We start from the raw sequence: 24,185 nt of genomic DNA on the forward strand, positions 1-24,185 counted from the left end.
AAAATGTGACACTCCTAAACAGTACAAAACTATTAAGAATAAGGAAAACTGGATCTGAAACACATTACTTCTGCTGCTGCTGTCATGACCTATTCATTAACATTTAGGGCCACAGCATCGCCTGCGATGGTGGCAGCACGTTTCACAAGGCTGGGCAGGACCACTTTCTGCAGATCAAACGTAAACTGAGTGAGTCCCAAGCAGGACAGAGCCGCTCTCAGCACTGGAATTGAATAGGGCTTGAAAAATACAATTGTAATCCAAGTACTACTCGAAGCTGGTGCAATGGAGGGGAGCAAAGTGGCTCTTTCAGGTCACATTGTTTGGAGATACTGCAAAAGCCTGCGCTAGATGCATGGTAATCTGAGAAAACTATTGCAAGCTCTTTCTTCAGGAAGCAGTTCCTTCTTGTTGCATCCAGCCTAAACTTGCAAAGGATGTTCCATCAAGATGAAATTTGAGCCACTGTGTATTATCTAGATTTCTAAAGAAACACCTCTGGCTGTGATGGTCTAGTGGCAGAGAGGCATCATAGAGTCAAGGCAGTTTTGTCTGGAGATGATCAGGTGGCTGAGAAGGTCTTACAGCCCTCTAAGACATTTCAGGGTGTTGCTATATGCTGATTCAATAACTCCTCCACTGACGGAGACACGGCTGTTGCAACACCAAGGTTCACTTCAGTCTTGCATGATGGGATGCTGCAAACAAGGGTGGCAGAAGCTCCAACTTGCTGACCACTGAGTGGGGTGGCTGGTTTTTCTCCCAGAGAGTGATGTCATGGACACATTACTAGTGCTTTCCTGTACTGATGAAGCCCAGACATGGAAGAACTGTATAGTTGTGTTGTGACACTGTGTGAGCTGAGAGACAAAGTGAACGCCACTGAGCCAAGCAACAGTGAGAGAATAGCAGGTCGTGAGACACCAGCTCCACCCTGGGGACAAGGGGACATTATTTACCTGACCAAAGGGATTCAGTAAAGCCAGGTGAAGATGTCAGCCCAGAACCTTCCACAGACACTCAAAAATACACACTGGGAGGTCACCTTGTCCTAAGCCCAAAGCTGCTTCTTGTGAAAGCAAAGGAAGCATCTTTGTTAGGCAGTGATTCTCTCTTGAAGGGGGATGTCCACCACACCATGTCCCCAGGACTGTCAGCCCTCATAGAGAAATACGTGATGTTCCCATGAGAAACCTTTCCTTCCTCAAACCGTGGTTCTTCCAGGAAAGGGAGAAGCTCATGTCTCAGTTGCCTTCGTCCTGGGCTTGTGTGGTTGCCTTTAGCTGGCAGTGTTTAGAGCTTGGCCTTGAGCATGGGGTGCTCAGGGCTTTTCACAGTTCCACATGAATGGTGACTCTCTTCAGTGACTGACCAGGACTGGGGCAGGACATGGATGGCTCTCTGTGATTGCACATCTACCCCCACAAGATAAGACCAGTGCCCCTTCTCTAGCCCAGCCTGGGGGTAAGCCACAGCCTGACCAGAGGGCACCGATTTGCAGAACAGCATGCACGAGGGAAATAAATCCTGTCTGGTTTGGTCTGTGGAGCATCTGATCCGTGTGAGCGCACCCATTCATGCACCAATTCGTCCCAAGAGCAGGGCCAAAGACCAAGGCTGTAGTACTTCTGCCCCTGCCTCCTCCCTGGTGCTCTCCAGCCCTTTTGTGAGGTCCATGCAAGGACCAGTCAATGTCTCAGAGTGCATTTGCATCTTGCTGTTGTGAGATGGTGTGTGGAGACTGCTCTCTTGACCTTGAACAGCTTCAGGGCACAGCATGGACAGGAAGCCACAAAAGGAAGGCTACCTGATACAGAAAAGGATGCTGTGCTGTCTCAAACGGAAGGAAAACTTCATGTGAGTTTTCTTAAGTCAGAGAGCCAAAAATGCTGCACTCATCTCTAGTAATAATGTTCATTGAACAACTCAGGAGCTTGCAGGCTGCCCAGGAATGGTGGTTAAAGACCTCAGGACAAACCCCTGATCAACGCGGGGCAAATGAGCTCTGTTTGCCAGAATGAGTCTCTGCCCCGTTCTACAATGGCATTTTTTTAAGCTAGCTTATGCAGTTGAAAGAAACAGGTGTTACAGGCTGAAAGAGTTGGGGCTGTTCAGCCTCGAGAAGAGGAGGCTCCGGGGTGACCTTATAGCGGTCTTCCAGTACCTCAAAGGGGCCTACAAGAAAGATGGGGAGAGGCTGTTCAGGAGGGCCAGTTGTGATAGGACAAGGGGTAATGGTTTTAAAATAGAGGGAGGTAGATTCAGGTTGGATATTAGGAAAAAAATTTTTACCATGAGAGTTGTAGAACACTGGAACAGGTTGCCCAGAGAGGTGGTGGATGCTCCATCCCTGGAGACGTTCAAGGCCAGGTTGGACGAGGCCCTGAGCAACCTGATCTAGTTGGAGATGTCCCTGTTCCTTGCAGGGGGGTTGGACTAGATGACCTTTGAAGGTCCCTTCCAGCCCTAACCATTCTATGATTCTATGATTCTATGATTCTTTAAGGTCCCCAGACGTAGCAACTAGCCTTGGTCTTGGCTTCGGTGGGCTGCCAAGACAGCGCACACCGAGACCATGTGGGAAGGGGAGCAATCACAGTGATCTGACTGTTGTGTGTTTCAGATGGGATTCATACGCTCACCTGTGCCCTGATGCTGCTGAACACAGACCTTCACGGCCATGTAAGTAGTGCTTGGAGATGCACCCTTCCTTCTTCCTTCCCAGTACGGAGGTCTGTCCCCTTATGCAGGATGTCTTGCTGGAAAACCAAGATAGGTTGGCAGGGAGTACTCTGACCAGCTCCAGGGGGAATTTTGGGTGCCAGGCGCAGACCTGGGGACAGTCCTCCTAGTATCACTCCACACTCAAGCCAAAGGCATATCTCCTGCTGACATCAGTTATCTTATACAGGCACAGGCAACACAGCTTTCTTCCCAGGACCTGTTGTATGCATCAGCCCTGTCACAAGAACTCTCACGGAGAGGTCTTCACCACCGGTCTCTGTGGGGCTGCCAAGCAGCAGCACCAGTTGTGCTGCTGTTTCTTGTGGTGCAAACACCTGAGGCTCCCCTCATCCCAGGAACTGCCACAAAGGAGTCAGTGGTTTCATACAGATCTAGATCTGATCTTTCCTTCCTAAGCTGTGAAGTAAGTCCCGGTTCCTTTTCCCCAAGACATAACAGACAGCCATTGGAGAGTTCCATATCAGAGAGGCCTCTGGATAAAGTGCAGGGTCAGCAGAGCTCAGTGCCCAAAAGTGTGGTTGAGAAACAGCAGAGCCTGTAAGAAGATCTCCCACCACCTTTTAGAGGCTCTTTCAGGTGTCATGGGTTTGATTTGTTCCTAAAAGGCCAACCAGAGTGTAGAGAACAGAGCTGAAGGGGATGAAAAACAACTACAGAGGGGAGATGGGACTGGGCATAGGGGACAGCACTGGGACATCGTGTACCCTGGGAGACCCCTTCCGTACCATACATCTGGGGGTATGTGTGGACTCAGCATGCTGTAGGCACTGTTCACCCAGATCTCCTCTCTGCTCTCCAGCTTTATGGTGCAGGTACAGAGCATGGCTGTGAGCCTCAGGGGTAGAGGGGCTCCTCAAGTCTTGGGTCACGGGGGTACCTTCTTTCATAGCTCCTCTGATTGCTCAGACCTGGAGTCATGGATTCTCCAGAACTTGTGTGAAGATGGAGAGGGCATGGGGGATGGCTTGTTACAGCAGCCGGTGCACGTGAAACCTGCACACCCCTTTTCTGCCCCACAAGCACGATTGCCAAGCCGTATCATCAGAGTCTTCTTCTGCCTCCAGCTGGCAACAAGTTGTTGTGCATCTGCAGAGGCTTGCCCTGATTTTTTCTTCATCAGGCTGTTAATGAGGGGACAGTAGGCCATAACCTAGCTCTTTTTTTGCACACTGTTTTATAATCACCTTTGAGAGGAGCCTTTTTCTGTGGAGGTGGGAAGAGGACACTACATGAGTGCTCTTCATCTATGATGGCAAAGGTGCAAAGGCCACTGGCTTCACTGGTGCCATCCTGACAGTCCACCTGAGGGACCCTTCCCATCATTACAGCACGAACACTGCCTTCATGGCAGCGTGAAAGGTTTGGACACAGCGACCAGTGAAGGCAATTGCTGCTCTCTGCAAGAGCATCCTTTCCAGATGTGCACCGTGGCCTGTGCCAAGCTGGCTACAGCTGCCGTGGCCTCATTCTTTGGGGAACAAGCCGCCTATGACCAGCGATGCACTGGCCACTGGGTCCGTTCCCGCTCACATGGTGGCCAGTAACGTGCCGAGGCAAAGAGCCTCTGCGCACAGCGGGATAGCAGTGGGGCCAGCTGCTGGGAGGGTCTCACAATGTGTTCATCCTTCAGCCGAAATGGTTGGAGCCAAGGAAATATTTTCATCAAGGCATTTCCTGCAGAAGCAGAAGCAGCGTTGTGACAGAAGGCAAACTGTGCAACTTCACTCCAAAATAAACTTATTTTGTCTAGTTTTTTTAATTAAAAAAAATCCAAAATATGTCTCTGGGAAGATAGAAATTATTGAAAAGGCAAAAAACCCCTAAACCTCCAAAACCTTACCATTTCTATTTTTCATTGACATTCTGGCTAAGAGGCCTGGTAAGAAAAAATGAGAAGAAAAGATATCATGCTATCTAGGCAAAGAAAAAATAGCTTTCTTTTGACCAGGTGTAGAAATACCTAAGCTTTTCTTTGAAAAATCTTCTCTTTATTTTTCCGCATGTGTAACATTAATTTCTTCTTCTCCTTCTCCTCCTTTTTTTTTTTTCTTCCTTCTGCTCCTGGAACCTCTCTTTCTGCTCTTTAACCCTTTACCAGGTGGTAAGTGCAGTCATTCTAGTGTTTTGCGTTAAAGCACTGGCATTTGACTTGTTTTTTCTGTGTTAAAAAAAAAAAAAAAGATTTTTGTTTGTCTGGATTCCTAAGTGATTGTGCACTGTCCTTCACTACTTAGCAACCCATGAGCAGCTGATACACATCACATGAAATTCTCCTTGTGTAAAGAAACCTCCATAAACTGCAGTATACCTGGGACTATGTGGCTTTCTCTCTCATCACTTTTTGTTAAAGATGCTGTCACTTTTAATTTTATTTTCTTTTTTAATATTGTGTGTGTTTTCAGTGTTTTACTGTGCATTGCCCTGGAGTGGGAAATTCCTTTGGTTAGGAAAGGGTGGTCCATGTGTCTCTGCAAAGGCGCAGTTCCCTACAGCAGTCTCTCTCCCTATTGGACTAGTTCACCATTCCAGCAGTGACCATCACATACACTGAGTCCAGGCTTAAAAATAATGAGACTGGCTTTAAAGCATGAGATTTGCACCTGGCCACGCTGGCGTTTTGCCTTAATACCGTTGATTTTCTACAGGTGCACTCAGACCCTGTTTCCAAACTGTCCAGAAAACTTGCTGCCTTCAAAATGAGACACTCCATTTCCATAGAATCATGTAGAGTTGGTGTTTAAAAGCCAGTAGTCACCAACAAACATTACAAGCCTTGTAATATAATCCAGGTTGTTGCAACTCTCTACAGCGGTCTGCTGGTGCTGTTTGAGCTCCAGGAGATATTATGACAAAGTAAGTACTCCTCAGCTCCATCTCTGTCCCTTGGAGAGAAAGCTTTGTGATGTCTCCTTTTCAACGGCCAATGTTATCCCTCCTGGTTGAGAACTGCTGGCCATGGAAGGACCGTGCCAGATCAACACCTCTGCATCACCAGCATGCACGGTTGCATTTTGATGCTTTAGCAAAGCCCAGCTTCTGGAGTGACACTGTAATGTGACAAGCTTTAGCATTTGTTCAAAAAGCAGACCAGCAGCTCTCATGGCCACTGAACAAAGCTTGAAAATGGGATCCCTGGCAGGTCCTAAGTCCACGTGTCCATCGCTACTAATCTTACAAACCCTGTGACATTCTTCTTAAGCCAAGTTTATAGTTTGGTGTTAGCAATACTGCTGTGTTAGTAGCACTTGGGGAGCTGAAGAGCTCTGAGATATGAGCAGCTGCTGGAGTCACCTGCAGAGTGACACCAGTCTGCCCACAGCAGCTTTGCATGGCCCAGGGGTCACTGGTACCCAAAGTCTGCGGGATTGTTCCCTACAGCAGGGTGATTTTGTTTCTGCAGCACAGAACACATCCACCACGAGATCCTTTGGTCCAATCAGACCAATAACCCTCACTTCAAGCTGAAGCATGAAAGTAGTTGTTTGGGTTTTTTTTCCCCTGAAGATGGGTATTTGGGAGAGGCCAAGAGATAAAAGAGTAAAAGCAGGGCCTGCTGGGGGTGTGATGCTCATGCTGGAGATCTCCACTCACCACTTTGCAGCTGAGGTGTTTGATGCCTGGGGCCTCCAGCCCAGAAGCTCAAGTGGTTTAACACCTCACAGAGGGAGTGCTGGGGAGACCACTCCAGATAGCCACCCTTCACTGCCCCTGGCCTCCAACAACCTGCTTCTCCTCCTGGGAGCCAGGCTTTTCCCACCAAGCACCCAGCTCATACTCACCTACCCAGCCTCCTAATACTGGGACTTGGCAACAGTCAAGGAATACCAGGCTACAGCCCAGAGTCTTCTGGAGGTGGATAGAGCCATCCTGGACACTTCAGGAGATGATCTGTGATCATCTCGGATGAGTCAGCTCAGCAGCAGATGGCTGAGGCCCAGAGAAGGCAAGATCCCAACTGTAAACAGGAGAGTTGCACTGGGTTGCAGCAATGGGACTGCAGGATCAGCCCTGTCTACCCACCATCAGATCAGTCTCGTTCTTCCTAATTTGTTTTTACGCACTCTAACCACCGTGGTGCACCTTATCTCTGCTTCTCTCCACTCTCATACTCTGCCTGCACCCATCCACCTCTGTCACCCATTCCCATGCTGCCTTTACCCACTCATCTAACTGTCCATCCCTTCTCATCTAGTTAACCCACTGGTCGCTCACTCGCTCTCCATCCAAGCACGCCATGGTGCCAGCTGGTTGTCTGACAGTGATTTGTTATGCTTTGCTGCATGGCCTGGACCAGGCAAAGATGGGATGAAGTTCTTTCTGCCAGGGGGACATATCAGGAATAGGGGCTAAGTGTGGCTGTGAAGCAACCTCACTGGCTTGTTCTATTGCTGGTAAGTCACTGATGCGCCACAAAAAAGCAAAATGCCCCCATCTATGTGGCTGGCCAGAAGTGAAGATACGTCTTCCTACCCAGAGGTCCCAGTTCAGCAAGAGACATAGAACATCTGAACACTGAGCTTTGAGGTGTGCAAATACATTCCCCTGAAGATTATGTCCACATGTGATGATCTTGCTGAATCTACAGTATGGCCTGCTGCATGAGAAGGCACTCCACTCCACCATCATACTGTCTCTTTCTGCAGTTGTTCCTGGAATTCCCAATACTTGCTAAATACTGTTGCAGTGTGCGAAAGCTCCGGCGGTCCCTGGTGCTGGTGCCATTGATAATGAGGGACTTGTGATCACAGAACTGTTTCTTTGCAAGTGTTGATCAAGTCACGCCACAAAGTCCATGTCCTGGAGAGATTTTTTTGTTTTATTTTGTTTTGTTTTGTTTATTCAGCTGGTGTTGATTTGGAGGCACTTGCAGGGCTTTGGATTTGAGTGGCTGGCTCCCACCCATTTCTCAAAGCAGCAAGCTGAAGTGTTAAGATATTGTTGACTTGAGGTTGTATTGCACCTGAACCACCCCAGCACCCTATGCTCAATCCTAATTACAGCCAGGCTGAATCCTGCCCCTGACTCTGCAGTGCTTCGGCAACCTTGTCCAACAAGCTGATTCACAGTGTTAGCATCCTTGCTGGAGCTTTCTCATCGCCTCCTCTGGTTGTCAGAGAAAGGGTATGTTTTCATCCTTCTCAATTGCTCGACAATAGTTACTTTTCCACAGTGTGGCTGCTGTCTCAGATTGGGCTCAGAGATCACAACAGAAAAGAAGCCATCCCCTGGAAATAATATATGTCCTGGACACAACACAGGAGAAACTCAAAGGGCCTGCAAGGCTGGTAACTTGTGCCACTTTATCTCACTGTGTTCACTCACGTCCTAAAATGTATTGGTCTCTGCATTCATTGCTGGATCACTCCAGCAAGATCTCTGCAGGCAGAAAACCCTGTGCTGTGCACTCTGTTTTTCCTGCCTCAAGGCAGGGCTAGAAGTAGTCACCTTCTCTCCATGCAAAGTAATTTGGTGCCTCATGGTGTCAGGCAACACACCTACCTCGCCTCCAAACTCCGTCTCTCGTGGAGGTTCATTACTGCATTTTTCATGTGCTCTCTCACCCTCATTCCTTTCTCCATCCACACATCACTGAGGTGCTGGCTTCTTTTCCCTGTAATTCACCAGCCAGCAAGTACACAAGTACTCCCTTCCCTCTGATGAAAAAAAACAGTATGTCTGCAGGTTTCCCTGCAGCTCTTCTGCAGCTGGTGCACCTGATGAGCACTTGCTGGTGGTAGCCTCTAGCTATGGGGTCCAGCTATGGGCACCAGCCATGGGGCTCCCAAAGATGGCCAAGCCTCGTGTTGTTCTGCACCGTGTCCCCAGGCACTGCAGATTTGTAGCAGTGCTTTATCCCTCATTTTCTTGATCTCGCAAGGATGCCAGCTCATCTGGAGCTGGCACCGACAGGAGGCATAATTAAGGGTATCAGACAGAGCTGCTCAAAGGCAGCGCCGGCTCCCTATGTGGCCAAAGAGTGTGCCTGCACACACAGATGGCAGGTGTTGGGGGATATCGTGGGCTAATTCCAAGGCCTCACTCTTTGCTGATGCTTTCACCTGTGGAGAAGCCCCCAGGTCATCTGCGAGGGAAGAGCCAGCAGATCAATACCTGGCTCCGAGCCTGATGTCGCTGGCAGAATTTTGGTTTTTTTGATCATGGGTCGGTTTTCATGATACCAGGCCTGCTGGCAACAGATGGGGTACACCTGTCTCAAAGCAGGAAAAGGATCTTTGCACAGGAGTTAGCAGGGCTCATTGGAAGAGCTTTAAATTAGATTTGAAAGGGAAGGAGATAAAACCAGACTTACTAGAGATAAGTGTGGGGGCAGCCCGACAATATTTGAGGGGTGGTGTGCTAGTGAGGTCCTTTGGTCTGCCATTTCAGTGGAGATAGGGGATGGAGATCTATGTGGCAGCAAAGACACAAGGGTTATTGATGTGTGAGAAGCACCCGAGAATGGTCTCGTAGGAGTTAGAGGTTCTTCCTCCAGAAAGGTGGTGGAATCAGTAGCTCAACTGAAGTCATGTATTGGTCATCTACACCAAGACATGCAGCATTTGCAGCAAACAGGAGGAGCTGGAAGCCATTGTGCAGTAGGAAAACTATGATATAGTTGCTGTCACGAAAATATGGTGGGATGACTCACACAACTGGAGTGCTGCAATGGATGGCTATAAACTCTTCAGAAGGGATAGGCAAGGAAGGAGAGGCGGTGGGGTAGCCTGTATGTTACGGAGTGTTTTGATTGTCTAGAGCTTAATGATGGTGACGATAAGGTTGAGTGTTTATGGGTAATAATTAGGAGGAAGGCCAACAAGGCAGATATCATGGTGGGAGTCTGTTATAGATCACCCAACCAGGATGAAGAGGCAAATGAAATATTCTATAAGCATCTGGGATAAGTCTCAGAATCGCTAGCCCTTTTTCTCCTGGGGGACTTCGACTTACCAGATGTCTGCTGGAAATACAATCCAGCAAAGAGGAAGCACCTTAGGAGGTTCCTGGATTGTGTGGAAGATAACTTCCTGATGCAGTTGGTAAGTGAGCAAATTAGGGAAGGTGCCCCACTGGACATGTTTGCAAACAGAAAAGGACTTGTGGGTGATGTGATGGTTGGAGGCTGTCTTGGGCACAGTGATCACGAAATAATAGAGTTTTCGATTCTTGAAGAAGTATGGAGGGAGACCACTGGAACTGCTACCTTGAACTTCTGGAGGGCAGACTTTGGCCTGTTTAGGAGCCTGGTTGACAGAGTCCCTTGGGAGGTAGTCCTGAAGGGCAAAGGAGTCCAGGAAGGATGGACATTCTTCAAGAAGGAAATCCTACAGGCACAGGAGCAGGCTGTCCCCCTGTGCTGAAAGATGAGCCAGTGGGGACAAAGATCGACCTGGCTGAAGAGAGATAAAGCCAGTTCCTGGCTGGAACTCAGATAAAAAAAGGAGAGAATTTTCCATCCTTTATTGGTTGGGAGGGGAAACACAGAGACAAAGGATGAGGAAAAGGGTGAGGTACTTAATGCCTTCTTTGCCTCAGTCTTTAATAGTAAGACCAGTTGTTCTCTGGGTACCCAGCACCCTGACCTGAAAGACAGGGACGGGGAGCTGAATGCAGCCCTTGTAATCCAAGGGGAAATGGTTAGTGCTGCACCACTTAGACACACACAAGTCTATGGGGCCAGGTGGGATCCACACAAGGGTACTGAGGGAGCTGGTGGCAAGTGCTCAGCAAACCACTTTCAATCACTCCTCAGCAGTCCTGGGTAACCGGTGAGGTCCCAGTTGACTGGAGGCTGGAAAATGTGATGCCTATCTACAAGAAGGGTTGGAAAGAGGACCTGGGGAAATACAGGTCCATCAGTCTGACCTTGGTGTTGGGAAGGTTATGGAGCAGATCATCTTGAGTGCCATGACGTGGCACGTACAGGACAACCAGGTGATCAGGCCCAGTCAGCATGGGTTTATGAAAGGCAGGTCCTGATTGACTAACCCGATCTCATTCTATGACAAGGTGACCCACTTAGTGGATGAGGGAAAGACTGTGGATGTTGTATACCTGGACTTCAGTAAAGCCTTTGACACCATTCCCCAGAGCATTCTCCTGGAGATACTGGCTGCTCATGGCTTGGACAGGTGTACTCTTTTCTGAGTAAAAAGCTGGCTGGATGTCAGGCCCGAAGAGTTGGCAGGTGGTCACAAGTGGTGTTCCCCAGAGCTCGGTATTGGGGCCAGTTCTGTTTAATGTCTTTATCAATGGTCTGGACAAGGACTTACTGAGGGCACCCTCAGTAAATTTGCAGCTGACACCAAGCTGGGCAGGAGTGTTGATCTGCTTGAGGGTAGAAAGGCTCTACAGGGACATCTGGACAGGCTGGATGCACGGACTGAGGCCAATTGTATGAGATTGAGAAAGGCTCAGTGTCAAGTCCTGTGCTTGGGTCACAACAACCCCATGCAACGCTACAGGCTTGGGGAAGAGTAACTGGAAAGCTGCCTGGAGGGAAAGGACCTGGGGGTGCTGGTCAACAGCTGGCTGAGAATGAGCCAGCAATGTGCCCAGGTGGCCAAGAAGGCCAATAGCATCCTGGCTTGTATGAGAAATAGTGTGGCCAGCAGGACTAGGGAAGTGATTGTCCCCCTGTACTCGGCACTGGTGAGGCCACACCTTGGATACTGTGTTCAGTTTTGGGCCCTCCCTACAAGAAAGACATTGAGGTGTTGGAGTGTGTCCAAAGAAGGACAACAAAGCTGGTGAAGGGTCTGGAGCACAAGTCTTATGAGGAGCAGCTGAAGGAACTGGGATTGTTTGGTCTGGAGAAAAGGAAGCTGATGGGAGACTTTATTTCTATCTGCTGAGGTTGTACCGAGGTGAGTGTTGGTCTCTTTTCCCAGGTAGCAAGCAATAGGACAAGAGAAAGTGGCCTGGAGTTGTGCCAGGGGAGGTTTAGATTGGATATTACGAAAAAAATTCTTCACCTAAAAGGTTGTCAAGCATTGGCACAGGCTGCCCAGGGAAGTGGTTGAGTCACCATCTCTGGAAGTATTTAAAAGACATGTAGATGTGGTGCTTAGGGACATGGTTTAGTGGTGGTCTTAGCAGTGTTAAGTTAACGGTTTGACTTGGTGATCTTACAGGTCTTTTCGAACCTAAACAGTTCTATGATTCTGTGATCTGTTGCGCGTGTTTGTAGGCAAGGGTTTCTGGTTTCAGTCTCTTTCAAGAGGTTGTTTTCTTGCACAGAGGACACATCTTGCCCTTTGGGCACCTCCTATATCATCTGCTGCAGCTTTATCCCTTCCCAGTGACCCAGTGAGGCCCTTCTTCTTCCTCACTGAGTCCCTAAGCAGGGTCCTGGCACCACTGTTCTTGGCCATCCTTTGACTCCTCCTGGATAGTCACTCTGTCGATACCTTCATGCAAAGCCCACCCAGTGTCAGGATGCTGTTGAGATCCTTAGGACTGCTGGTGTTAGCTCATGCTGTCCTCTCACTAACTCTGTTGTCCACTCCATGTGATATCACCAGGGAGTCTGTCCTTGGAGACTTCACTCCAGGGTGTGAAGGCTGCAATATGACATGGCACTGGAGACACCCATCTTTCCTTTGTGGTATCGGACTCCTTCTTCAGAACCCTACAATTCCCACTGACTCCTCCACACCTCTGCTCCAGTCCTTTGGAGAGGTAGACTTGCAGGGGGAGCCTTGGAAAAGGCTGCCTGCCTCCAGCCCCTTGACCCTTGCAGGTTGAGAAAGTGACTCACCTGGCTATCAGGTATAGTCCCTGATATCAGGGATGCCCGATGAGCTGGCAGCATCAGCAGCAAATAGTCTTGGCATCAGCTGGTGATGAGTGTGTTACAGGTTGTGAGATTCTCCCAGTGTTCATGTATTGCCCTCACATGCCACAGCACCTGAGTTCGCACAGTACCAGTGTCTGGATCGTCTCTCCTCGTAATGGCAACTGAAAATAGCAGTTGCTGTGAAGGACGAGTCATTGCCCAGTGCTGGCTGTCTGCAGGTGCTGACACTGCACTGTCACGCGATGTCACGCACGGCAGGCTTGGAGACCCGTCCTAGTGCTGCAATTTCAAGGCAGTCTGAGTGCTCGCCTTGAGTTCTGAGCCACACACCCTATACCAGGATCAACCTGGACAACCTGGAGACCCGACGTGTCATTACTTAGAAAGTTTGGAGCAAGAGCTGGAGAGGTGATTTTCAGGTGTTTTATCTCCACCATTAAAAAAAAAAAAAAAAAAAAAAAGTGGTCATATGAAACATTTGGGTGGTGGCATGAGCAAATAAAGCAAAGAGCCCAACAGAAAATCGGAGCAGAAGACCTGCTTCCAGCTTTGAGCTCTTGGGGCAAACCCAGGCCTCACTGCTGCATATAAAATTGTTCTTTAAGAGACACTCTGATTAAAGTCAAACCTCGCCAGAAGCTTAATGAGCTGCTTCTTTGCCTTACAGAATATTGGCAAAAAGATGTCGTGTCAACAGTTCATAGCAAACCTGGACGGGCTGAATGATGGGAAGGACTTTGCAAAGGATTTGCTGAAGGTAACGTGATATAAATAGACAGTGGGATACTGTCATTATTATTGTGGTGCCACCTAGTCCTGCTGGGACACGCTCAGCCCTTGAATTTGCATTTTCCAGTGCAAAATTATTTCATTAGAAGGATTGTAACCCACATGGATAGCAACTGCTAACTTGCAGTGGCTCACTGGAGGTCTGTTCCCTGGTGGTGTTTTATCCAGATTTGGGCTCTGCCCTCAGAACATACCAGAGCTCCCTCTCCCTCACGGTAGCCCATGATGCACCAGACAATGCACAGGACAAGGTACTCCCCGAAAATATGACCATGTGGCACTGGTACTTTTCTGCCTTCACTTCTCTGTAACTAGATGTAGAGCTCCATTACAGCACTGAACACCCCAAAGTGGGTATTTCCTCCTTCCCTGTGATGTAACACCCCCGCTGTTGTCTGCACCTACGACAGGTCCAGCAACCTGATCTGGATTTTACTTTACGGAAGAAGGACCAGCACCACATCAGGGGTGTCGCACTGAGCTTTAGACCATATTCCACCTACCTCCCAGCAGATCTCGCCCTACTCCACCCCTTGGTACAGTCAGGGCCACCCCCACCTTCTGCTTTCCTAGTCATTCCTGCTTTTTTTCCCAGTGCCCCAGGGAAGCCACTGGAATTTTGCACAGGAGGAATAGGAAAAGCTGATTCCCAAGGTCATTCATCTCTCCCTGCTTCTCAGGGCAGCATTCAAGCTTCTGCTATCCCTTTCGCCTAGTTGAGACATTGGAGGTGTCTTGGCATTCCCCAGAGTCTTTTACCACCTTTGTGTCATCCAGGATTTACCCCAGACTAGGCACAGCACCCAGAATTAGTAAGAAATGTCACATACAGGCTCCTGAGCAAGGCTGGCTGCCAGACCCCTCTGCTGCTCACATGTCCAGTCTGATACCCAGCATGGCACATAGACACAAGGTCTAGCAGGACAGCAGTTGTCCTGCTCACTGGTGAATACTTCTCCAGGACAAGTTGAGCAAGGAAGGTATCTCTCCAGGAGCACAGGCAGGGTGTGGAGGAGATGGTCTCCACAATCCAAACATGTCTTCCACGAGAGACACAGCTAATACCATGTTCTCGTTTCAGACACTATATAACTCCATCAAGAATGAGAAGCTGGAATGGGCCATGTAAGTATGTGTTAAGCATTTGAGAGATAGTGTGTCTTTTAAGTAGCTGACCCGTCTTGAGTCATGTTTTTAGCCCCAGAAACTCCCAGAACATTTCCTGCCAAGCCCTTTAGCACTGAAGTCCCTCCTGTAGGCAAGCTGGGTTTATTTATGACTTAAACATAAAAGCAGATGGGGAGGTTGGTGGCAGTTTGTGGACACAGGGTCTGCAGGCATGATCTAAAGGAAGGGCATGTCCTCTTTGTTTACTGTTGCACCTATAAAATGCTGGTCCTTCTCCAGGTGCTTCAGAGGTCTTTGCACAAGGAGCTCAAGACTTGGGGTTATTCTGGTCACTGAGATTTTCCATCTCTTCCACATAGTCCCTTCTGGAAATAGAATCAGAGAATTGCTGAAGCTGGAAGGGTCCTTGTGAGATCTCCAGTCCAGCTTCCTCCTCAAAGTATGACCAAAACTGAATTCAGACCAGGATGCTCACGGCTTTGTTCAGTTTGATCTCAAAAACCTCCAAGGATAGAAAACCTGCAACCCCTATGGATCCATGAACCGATGCTTATTTATTCTGAGAGTGGCATTTTTTTTCTCATCCATTTGAAACCTCTGTTGTTTTCACTTATGCCAGCTGTCTCTTGTCATCCTGCTGTGCACCATAGTGAAGAGCCTGGCTTTGTCCACTCGATAACCTCCTCACACATATTGGAAGGCTGCCGTGAGATCCCCCAAAGCCATCTCTTCTCTAGGTTGAACAAGTCCACTTCCCTTAGTCACTTCTTACAGGGCAAGTGCTGCAGCCCCCAGGATCTTGTTGGCCTCTGCTGAACTCTCTCAACCTTGTGGATGCCCTTTCCTGTGTGGAAGGCCCAATACTGGTTGCTATATCAAGATATGACGTAAGGAGTGCAGAGCAGAGGAGGATGATCACTTCCCTTAGCATCCTCACTGTGCCGCTGTTACACAGCCCAGAGTGCCCTCGGCCTCTGTTTCTGCCAGGACACACGGGCTGGCTCCTGCTCATCCTGCAGTTCACCAGCAGCCCCAGGGTCTTTTCTGCAGAGCTGCTCCCCAGCCAGTCAGCCCTGGCCAACCCTTCTGCAGGACCACTCCATCCCAGTGCAGTGCTCACTTTAGTGAGGATCCTGTCCCTCTGAGCGGTGGCCCTGTACCTTTCATTTTTATGTCATCCACAAACTCAATGAGATGCACTCTGTCTCCTCCAGATTATCATTTGTTACCCTGAAACAAGTCTGGGAACAGATAGCATGGTGTCCTCCATGACACGTTAACGCAGCACCTTCCTCAGCCCCTCTTCCCCTGCTCTGCTACCCACCTCATGCCCACAGTGCAGGCCTGGACCCTCAGCAAGGGGTGCACTGTGCTCCCCAGTCTTGACACCTCCCCACCGCTGCCAGGGGAAGCCCAAGACAGACCTGGGGCCTTAAGCTAACATAGTGAACATTTCCTCTTCTCCTCTCCTCTCCTCTCCTCTCCTCTCCTCTCCTCTCCTCTCCTCTCCTCTCCTCTCCTCTCCTCTCCTCTCCTCTCCTCTCCTCTCCTCTCCTCTCCTCTCCTCTCCTCTCCTCTCCTCTCCTCTCCTCTCCTCTCCTCTCAGCCTCAGCCCTCTCTTGTCTCCAGAGGGTTGTGGGACTGAGCAGGACCTTCTGGGCCATTAACTCCATCGCCTGCTGTTCTCCTCATATTGTCCTGACTAGAAAAGTATCTGGAGATGGTTCGATCCTCCCCTCCCAGTGCCAGCTGTGCCCTGCTAGCCGCAGTGGTCGCTGTGGGCCACTGTCTCCTTCGGGAGGGACACAGCCAGCCGGTGGCCCTGGAAGGGCGGTGGTTTCTGGGCACCTCACGTAGCATCGATTTCGCTCTCAAACCCACCTGGCACGGCACCGGTGTGAGCGGGCAGCCGCAGCCCCGCGGGCGGGCGCGGGAGCGAAGGGAGCTCCGCGGCTCCGCAGGACGTGCCGGTGGGACACTGCTGGAGGAGCTCAGCAGAAGCGCATCTGCTGCCGGGACGTGGGCAGCCGTTACACAGCGCCGGCCGCCGCGGGGTCCCGCTGCAGCCGGGGTCCAGCCCCCCTCCTGCCCTCCTCCTCCCACCCTGCTTGGATCCTCGCACCCCCTCGTTCACCCCACGCCTGGGACCTGCCTTGCTGCAGTGTGTCCTGCTGGGTTGCAGACGGACAGGCTGCAACACGAGAAACCTCTCATGATGCTCCCTGCCGTGGGGCACCTGGATTTCTTTGAGAGACGTGGCACTAGAGCCGTGACCTTGCACAGGCAAGACCTTCTTCTCCCTGCTTGCCTCTGCCTTCTGTCCTTGCACATCCCAGGGAGTGCAATGCCCTTGCTCACAAAATCCAACCGGACAGGCACGTGTGTGACCATCATCCCAGCAGCAAGCAGGAGCTCAGAGGGGTCCCTCTGGTGCAGCTCAGGGAACTGAACCCACCCAACTCCCCACCCAGGCATGGTGCCTGGGCTCTGTCTAAGCCTCAGGACTCCTGTGGGTGCAGAGGGCTGAGAAATCATCCTTCTCTTCCAAGAGGTGTCTGATGCTTTGGCCATCTGCTCGCTGCAGATGGAGAAGTGTGATGTTTTACTCCTCACATCCCAGCTAGTGGATTCATCCCTGGGTCACTCCTCAGCTGAGGTTTGGTCCCAGTCTAATCTGCAACCCAGAGTGACTGCTCCTACCATCTAGACGTTGGCATGTATCACACAGCGCAGAAATCCCGTTTACTCTCCCTCCTTAATGTCCCAGGCACTCTGGGGAAATACCAGTTCCCATGCAAGTTCTAGCTTCTATGCACCAGAGTAGGTTTTACTCCAAACAGGAAGAGACAGGTGTGGGGGAGTCAGTGGACATTTCCCTAAGCTGCTCAGCCCTTGCTATCTAGAGTCCAGGACCAGGAGATCCGTGAGGAGAAGCAGTTTTTATGGAAATGACCAGCATTTCTTGCTTTCTGCTGGGCCACCCTGAGGACACAGATGGGGATCTGATGTATAACCTATTCCAGGGTTTGTGGTTGTTTGATCAAGTGGTCCACCTCCCTAATGTCTGCAGAGCTTTTTGCTCCTCAGAGATGCAGAGGACATTCCTCAAACCCCTCCAGTATCTAGGAGGCCCCAGGGGCTGCTTCTCAGCTGAGAAACCCCAGTGATACCTGGTCTTCAGCAAAAGACCTCCTTGAGCTCTGATTTTTGGGGACAGAATTGGAGGCTGTCCCTGCGAAATGCTCATAGCCTCAGCAATGGTGTGTCTGCAGTTGCCTGGTGTTCAACAAGCACGCATTCCCTTACCCGTTTTGAGTAAGGGGACCACTGGGACCACTGGGACAGTTATATGCCACCCACGCTCCTCCCAGCTATGTCCCAGTCACCACCATTCTGTGTTACAGTGCCTGCATCTCCTTTACTTTTCTTTCTCTCACTAGTCTTGTAACGAATAACTCTCTTTAAAACCAAAGCAGATAGGGCACAGTGTGACCCAGCCCGTGAGTCCTCTGCTCAATCTTTTCTCTGACTTTGTTTCCAAGTGATGAGGACGAGTTGAGGAAATCACTCTCGGAGCTGGTAGATGACAAATTCGGAGCCAGTGCGAAGAAAGTGACAAGGATTGTTGACAGCAGCAACCCCTTCCTGGACATTCCGCAGGCGCTGAACGCAGTCACCTACAAGCATGGTGTCCTCACACGCAAAACCCATGCGGACATGGATGGGAAGAGAAGTACGTGTTAACGGGACAGGAGGAGATGTGCCCCAAGCAGTACTGGAGCCTTGCCCTAGCCTTCTCCCTGGCTCTCCTGCTGAAGGCATTTCCTCACTGTGCCCCAGGGAACACAAGGGAGACCTCTGGATCCATAAGCAGCAGGGCAGAGGGAAAGGAGGGTGTTTTGAGGCATTTGTAGGCATGAATGTTTTTAGGAGGCCTCAATCTTCCCTTCTCACTGCCAAGGAACCTAACAGTGCCTGTCCCACATGGATAGACATGGTCTTCCGTCCTGTTCATGAGCATAACCTTGAATCCCACACTCTGAGCAATAGGATGAGGCTGGTTCCACAGCAGATGTCCACCCCACACCTGACCTAGGGGACAGTCTGGTCTTCAAAGCATTGTTCCTGTCCATATTCTGCCATGTGCCAGAAACAGCTGCCATGTGCTGGCTGGGCAACAGGAGGCCTCATAGCTCTTCTGTCAGCATATGGGATATGAGCAGAGATTAATGAAACCTTGGATAACCCCTTTTGCTGATTGATATGATGGGCCCAGTCACTGCACCCAATCAAAAGTCTTGAGTAGAGGTTACCACCAAAGGCCTCCCTTGCTTCCAGCACTTTCTTAATAGCCCGTGCCTGGAGGATCAGCTCTCCTGTGGTGATGTAGATGGTTCCCCACACCTTGCACCCCTCTCCAGGTTCCAGCAAGCTCTCTATCTCCAAGTCCATCAAGACAGCTGGTAGTAATCTTCCCTCCTCAGTGGAACAGAAGCATACAGGGTATGTCTGCCTAACTTATCTGAAGCAGAGGAGCTCAGAGAATGTCTCTGCTCTTCAAGCATTTAGTCCAAGGAACGTGAACCTGGGTTGGGAGGAGCAGACACTTCCTGCATGTGTCCACTGCTACTCCTGTATCAGCTCATCTTTGATTTTGAGCTTCTTGTGTTCCTGCTGGGAGGCTGCCTCTCCTATCCCATGTCTCTCAAACATGTGTCCCTGCAGATAAGCCACTCATAAGCGGTAGCTTGGAGGTGTATGAGGTCTGGACATCAGTGCATGCCTGTGGTGGGTCAGGAGAAGAGTTGGTTATGCCAGAAATGTGAAGGTCAAGCAGCACTGGCAGAAGCAGACATGTATAATTAAATGTTCTTATTTTTTTAGCTCCCAGAGGAAGAAGAGGTTGGAAGAAATTTTATGCTGTGCTTAAAGGGACCATCCTTTATTTACAAAAGGTAACCATGCTTGACTGTCCTACTTGCCGTTTCATGCTGTCTCCAAAGCAGTCATGCTGTCCTAAGCAGGAGACCCATAGATGCAAGTAGAGGTCAATCCATGTCCTAATGCATGCATGGACATCTACAGAGCTCCTCCAGAGACCAGTATACAGAACCGGAGGACGCTGTCGTCTTTGGTGGCGATGTTTGTGCTAAGGGCACTATTCCCAGCCTCAAAAGAAGACCATACAGGAAGAAGTATGAAAGAGGGAACATTGAGGCAAGACTTCTGCAGAAGTGTCCCAGCAAGTAGGAGCTGTTGGGGAAGTTGAATGAACAGATGACACGGAATAGGTGGAACAGGATGTTAGTGAGATATGCAATAGGAAGCTGAAGGGGTGGTCATAAGACCAGTCTTGTCTGTTGTTTTATTTGCTGGCATAGATCTGATTATGAGCAGCTCCACCAAGTCTTGTATGCACCATACTTAAAGTTTTTTGCCTCCTTCAGGACCTTGCTGTGCTGGGTCCTTCCATGGGTTGCCAAGTGATGCTTTCTGCCTCTCCTCACCTCTGTTCTGCAGAGTTTTCTCCAAGTCTCCAGTTCTGTAGCCATCTCTAGTCAACACAAGTATAAATCCTCATGGGAGGCAAAGTCACCATGGAAGAGCTTCCCTGCCTGCTATAGCATTCAGCTCTCTGCCTTTCAAGACACTTGGATACTAGGAGGATTTCCATGGAGAGTCTTTTCTGTGGGAAAATCCAAGGCGCCTGGATAGGGGCTCACTTGAATGTCAGTACGAGCCAGCCGGGGATGCCAAATGTCTGTTCATCGCGCAGCAGCGTAACCCGCTGAACTAGATCTGAACTACCTCAGCTGCACACGCTGCGCAGTAACCCATTGAACTCACCTTGCTGGAACAGCACTCCCTGTGGGTAGATGTTCCTGTGTATTGCAGTATTATCTCCAAAGCAATGCGAGTAAACAAACATTGGATTATATAAGAAAGGCAGAAAGATCCTCAGGGCAGCACAGAAATATGACTCAGAGCTCGTAGAACATCCCAATGATTCTTGTGCTTTGCCAGATCCTATGGCACATGTCACAAAGCCAACAGAAATCTGGCAGCAGCTGATCATAATTTACAGTACCGGTTGCTCTTAGCCAAGTGGTGTTTTTGCAGCCTTTCCACTCTCTCCAGCAGCTGAGGGAAGCTGCAGCACACAGGAGAGCTCAGATCTTCTCCAGCCCTCTAAGCGTGACCTTCTGCAAGTCAGTGACACTCTTCTTACATCTCAGTTTCTTGTCTTGTTACAAGTCTCCACAGGGAGTCCAGCTACAAGATCCTCATACTGACCATCAGTGATGCATGAGGGTTTAACTTGCAGAGTTACCATCAACATTTAATTTTATGACAGTTTCTCTATGGAAAAAAATGCAATTTCATCAAAATCACAGAAACCAGTTGGATCTAGATGCATTTTTCACCAAGAACTTTTAGGGTATGTCTCTTGGGATGAGGGGGTATATATTTGGAATGAAATACACTTTCGGGACAGAATTTTCTTCTCATGCTGGACCAAAATCCAGTTTACTGAAGATTTTCTTGCCTTCTTGGACAGCACTAGAAGGAACTGTGAAGCCAACACTGCATGTCTTTGGTGCTGATGGGGCAGGGGAGGTGGGTTTTCTTTGTTGCACAAGGTCAGCAGCAGTGGCCAGCCAGACTGTTACATTAACATAGTTCGTTATGTTAGTACTAGGTGTTTAGAATTTAAAAACAGAGTGAGGATGGGATGGATAGAGGCACATGGCTGCTAGAAGACCAATGTTCTTAACTAGATGACCTTCAGGAGCAAATGGTTAAGAGACTGAAGGCTTTCTTTATGGGCAAGGACTGAAGAAGCAAAACACCTAAGATTTGGCTAGGTAAGGAAGGTGTCTGATAAATAGCAGCCGTGGCTGATGTGTAATTTGTAGGAGGGATCAGAATTGCCAAGAGTGCCCCAAGGAAGCAGCATTTGGAACAACAACAAAAATTAACCTGAGGAACATTTGGGCAAAGGATCTGGGCAAAGAGGGGTTTCTTAGTCATGAGCTGCTGCCAGACTGTGTATGGTTCTCTTCAGAGGATTCATTGCACTGGGCTTGGTGTAGACAGTGTCTATCAGGCTTGCAGAGACAGGACAGAAGGCTGATACTGCGAAGACAAAGCCCTTGCCCTGCCACTTCAAAGCATTCCCAACACCACAACAGAGAGTGGATCCACCTGCCCTGTTGATTCTTAGTGCAGTTTCTTGCCGATGGGGTGGTTTGCAGAACAAGTACAATATGGGAAGGAAGTGGTGTGCCAGCCTCCCAAGCTCTCAGCGGATGATGCCTGCACATAAACATAAGGTAGAACCTGACTTCAGCACAAATCACTGGGAAAAGATTTTCTGATGTGAAGACAGAGGAGAAAGTAGCTGCTTCCAGACCCACCTGATGCCATGGCGCACAGGTTAGCCTGTTCCAGTTTTCACTCAGACCAAAACAAGGATCTAGGCTTTAGTAGGAAATTCCCTTAAGTTTAACAGGAAACTCTGCACAACTTGAGTTTGGGGAGCAAGTTGAGTAGAAATAAGAGAGAGAGACAGAGAGGGAAGAAGGGGAGGAAGGAGAGCCTGGGGAGATGGATGTATAGAAAGGAGGAATGGTCAGCTACAGAGAGAGGTGGGCATAACATAAGCAGAAGAGAGGGTGGGTGGGTGGACAGGTACAAGTCAGTCTGTTAGAAGCAATTCAGGCCACAGCCATAAACCTGCTGATGTAGAGATGTCACATGCCATTGGCTCGCCAGTGTTAATTGCTGGATTAGCGTGTTCTAGCACAGTCTGCTGAAGAAATTGCTTGATCCCCTGAAGGGGTGCAGCATAGTCTGGAGGAAGAAATGCAGGCTTGGGAGCAGGGCGCACCTCTCCTGCGCTCTGATCTGCACTGGGCACTGACTCACTCCATGGCCTTTGGCAATTTACTTCACCTCTGTGAAATGGGGATAATAACCCTTAATCACCACACATAGAGGGATGTTGAGAGAAATGATGGAGAGCTATAAAGCATGAGGTGCTTTTATCTGGAAGTACTGGAAAGGGTGCAGGTCTTCCCACAGGGTCTGCCCTTGCAGCCCCCAGCCATGAAGGAGTTCCCAGTGCTGCCCCGAGCCATGGATGCTGTCCCATGCAGGCAGGCCTTGGCCATGGTAGTGCTGCTTGGAGTGCCAAGTTCATGGCTAGACTGAAAAGGGGGCAGTGGTTAGTTTTCCTCATTAAATGTTTTTTTTTCAGGCTGGTAGATATGAGCTGAAGGAAAGGAAAAAGGAAAACCCACTCACAAGCCGGAGCATGAGAAATCGCTCTAGTTCCGTGTCCGTATTCACATCACTGCTCAGGGATGGTGCTGAGCCCAGAGATGAGGGCAGCAGGACCAATCCACCAGACTCTCTCACCCCATCCAGGTGCCCTGTGAAGGCAGTTACAAGTTTCTTGACAAAACAATCTGTGAGCTGGGGACCTCATATTAGCGGATCCCCCACCACCCACTTGCAGGGGTAGGCAGCAGGGGAAAGCCGGGGTCGGAATGGTGAACCAAAGACACCACGGAGCACCGCCGTGGCAGAAACTAAGCCCAAGAAAGGAGGTGGCAATGTGCATGTTTAAGCAGAGCCTTTGTGCAGGCAGGAGAGGCACATGAACGAGGAGTCTGTCTACACCATCAATGTTAAAAGCCGGAAGTGAATTGAATTAGTTTGGAGGGATTCTGAAGCAAAGTGTCCACGCCTGGGCTCAATTCCTGCAGAAGGTATCCCCTGAAAATTTCTGGCCCCCACCATCCTACACCAGAGAACCAAGGCAAAAATAAACATACAAAAATTCAAGGGCTGGGGCTAAGGGGAACTGACATGATGTGGCTCAGCATACTTCGCCCGTTTCCCAGTGACAAGCAACTGTGAACAGTGCAGGGTACTTAAGACAAAAATTCAACAGCCCTGTGATGCCAAATTAACCCCTTTGCCAGGAAATGCATGGCAGGATAACACCATGAAAAAGGTGAGAGTAAGATTAGTGGTGGAGAAAACATTGCCTGAAGTTCCTCCAAATACGACACTGCTTATGTTTTAGTATAAATCAATTTCTTGGAGATTTAAACCAGAATCTCTTCACTGAAAGTGCCTGTGTTTCTATTATGTTTCTGGACATGTCTCTTCCTCAGCAGCAATTTAAGCACACCCTTAAACTTGCATCAAAGTTCAGAAAGGGATTGAGGCAAAATGCAGAGAAGCTGCTGGAGGCTTCATAGCAGAGCAGATGTGCTTTGTGGAAGGGCAATGGGATTATTCTCCAGGGGAAGGCTATGTGGTGTAGCCTACACCGCAGTGTAAGTGCTGGGCACTGTGATGGCCCCAGTTGCACGTGCATGGCATCATACAGACTTGGAGCTGTTTAGGAGCACACGGAGATCTCCCAGCATCTGCAGCTGGACGTATCACCACGACTACCGCAGGACAGGCGTCGAGATGAGTCTCCTGGCAGAGCCGGCCCGTGCAGAAGCAAGCCTCCAGCACCACGCATGCCTGCAAACGCAGCCAGTTTCCATCAGCAGGGAGGCACGAGGCAGAGAGAACCTGCTTGATTGAACCTTACCCTGATTTGCTGGGCCCAGTGTTAGAAGAAGAAGGTTTGGCTTTTCCTTACACCTACATCGATGCCTGTGAGCCTGAAATCAGTAGAGGCAGTACATGACGACACCGT

At 49.6% G+C, this 24,185-nt stretch overlaps 1 protein-coding gene across 1 annotated transcript in view; it reads left to right on the plus strand.

Moving 5' to 3' along the window:
- The window catches only part of PSD2 (pleckstrin and Sec7 domain containing 2), a 47,316-nt gene that overhangs the window by 17,359 nt on the left and 5,772 nt on the right, over positions 1 to 24,185 (plus strand). The window contains 5 exon segments of the mRNA XM_086621869.1: positions 2,624 to 2,682; positions 13,212 to 13,301; positions 14,415 to 14,458; positions 18,004 to 18,194; positions 19,346 to 19,416. Coding sequence (XP_086477995.1) covers positions 2,624 to 2,682; positions 13,212 to 13,301; positions 14,415 to 14,458; positions 18,004 to 18,194; positions 19,346 to 19,416 — 455 coding nt within the window.

Source organism: Tauraco erythrolophus, chromosome 16 (genome assembly GCF_009769465.1).
Source record: "Tauraco erythrolophus isolate bTauEry1 chromosome 16, bTauEry1.pri, whole genome shotgun sequence".
In the NCBI taxonomy this organism is placed as follows: Eukaryota; Metazoa; Chordata; class Aves; order Musophagiformes; family Musophagidae; genus Tauraco; species Tauraco erythrolophus.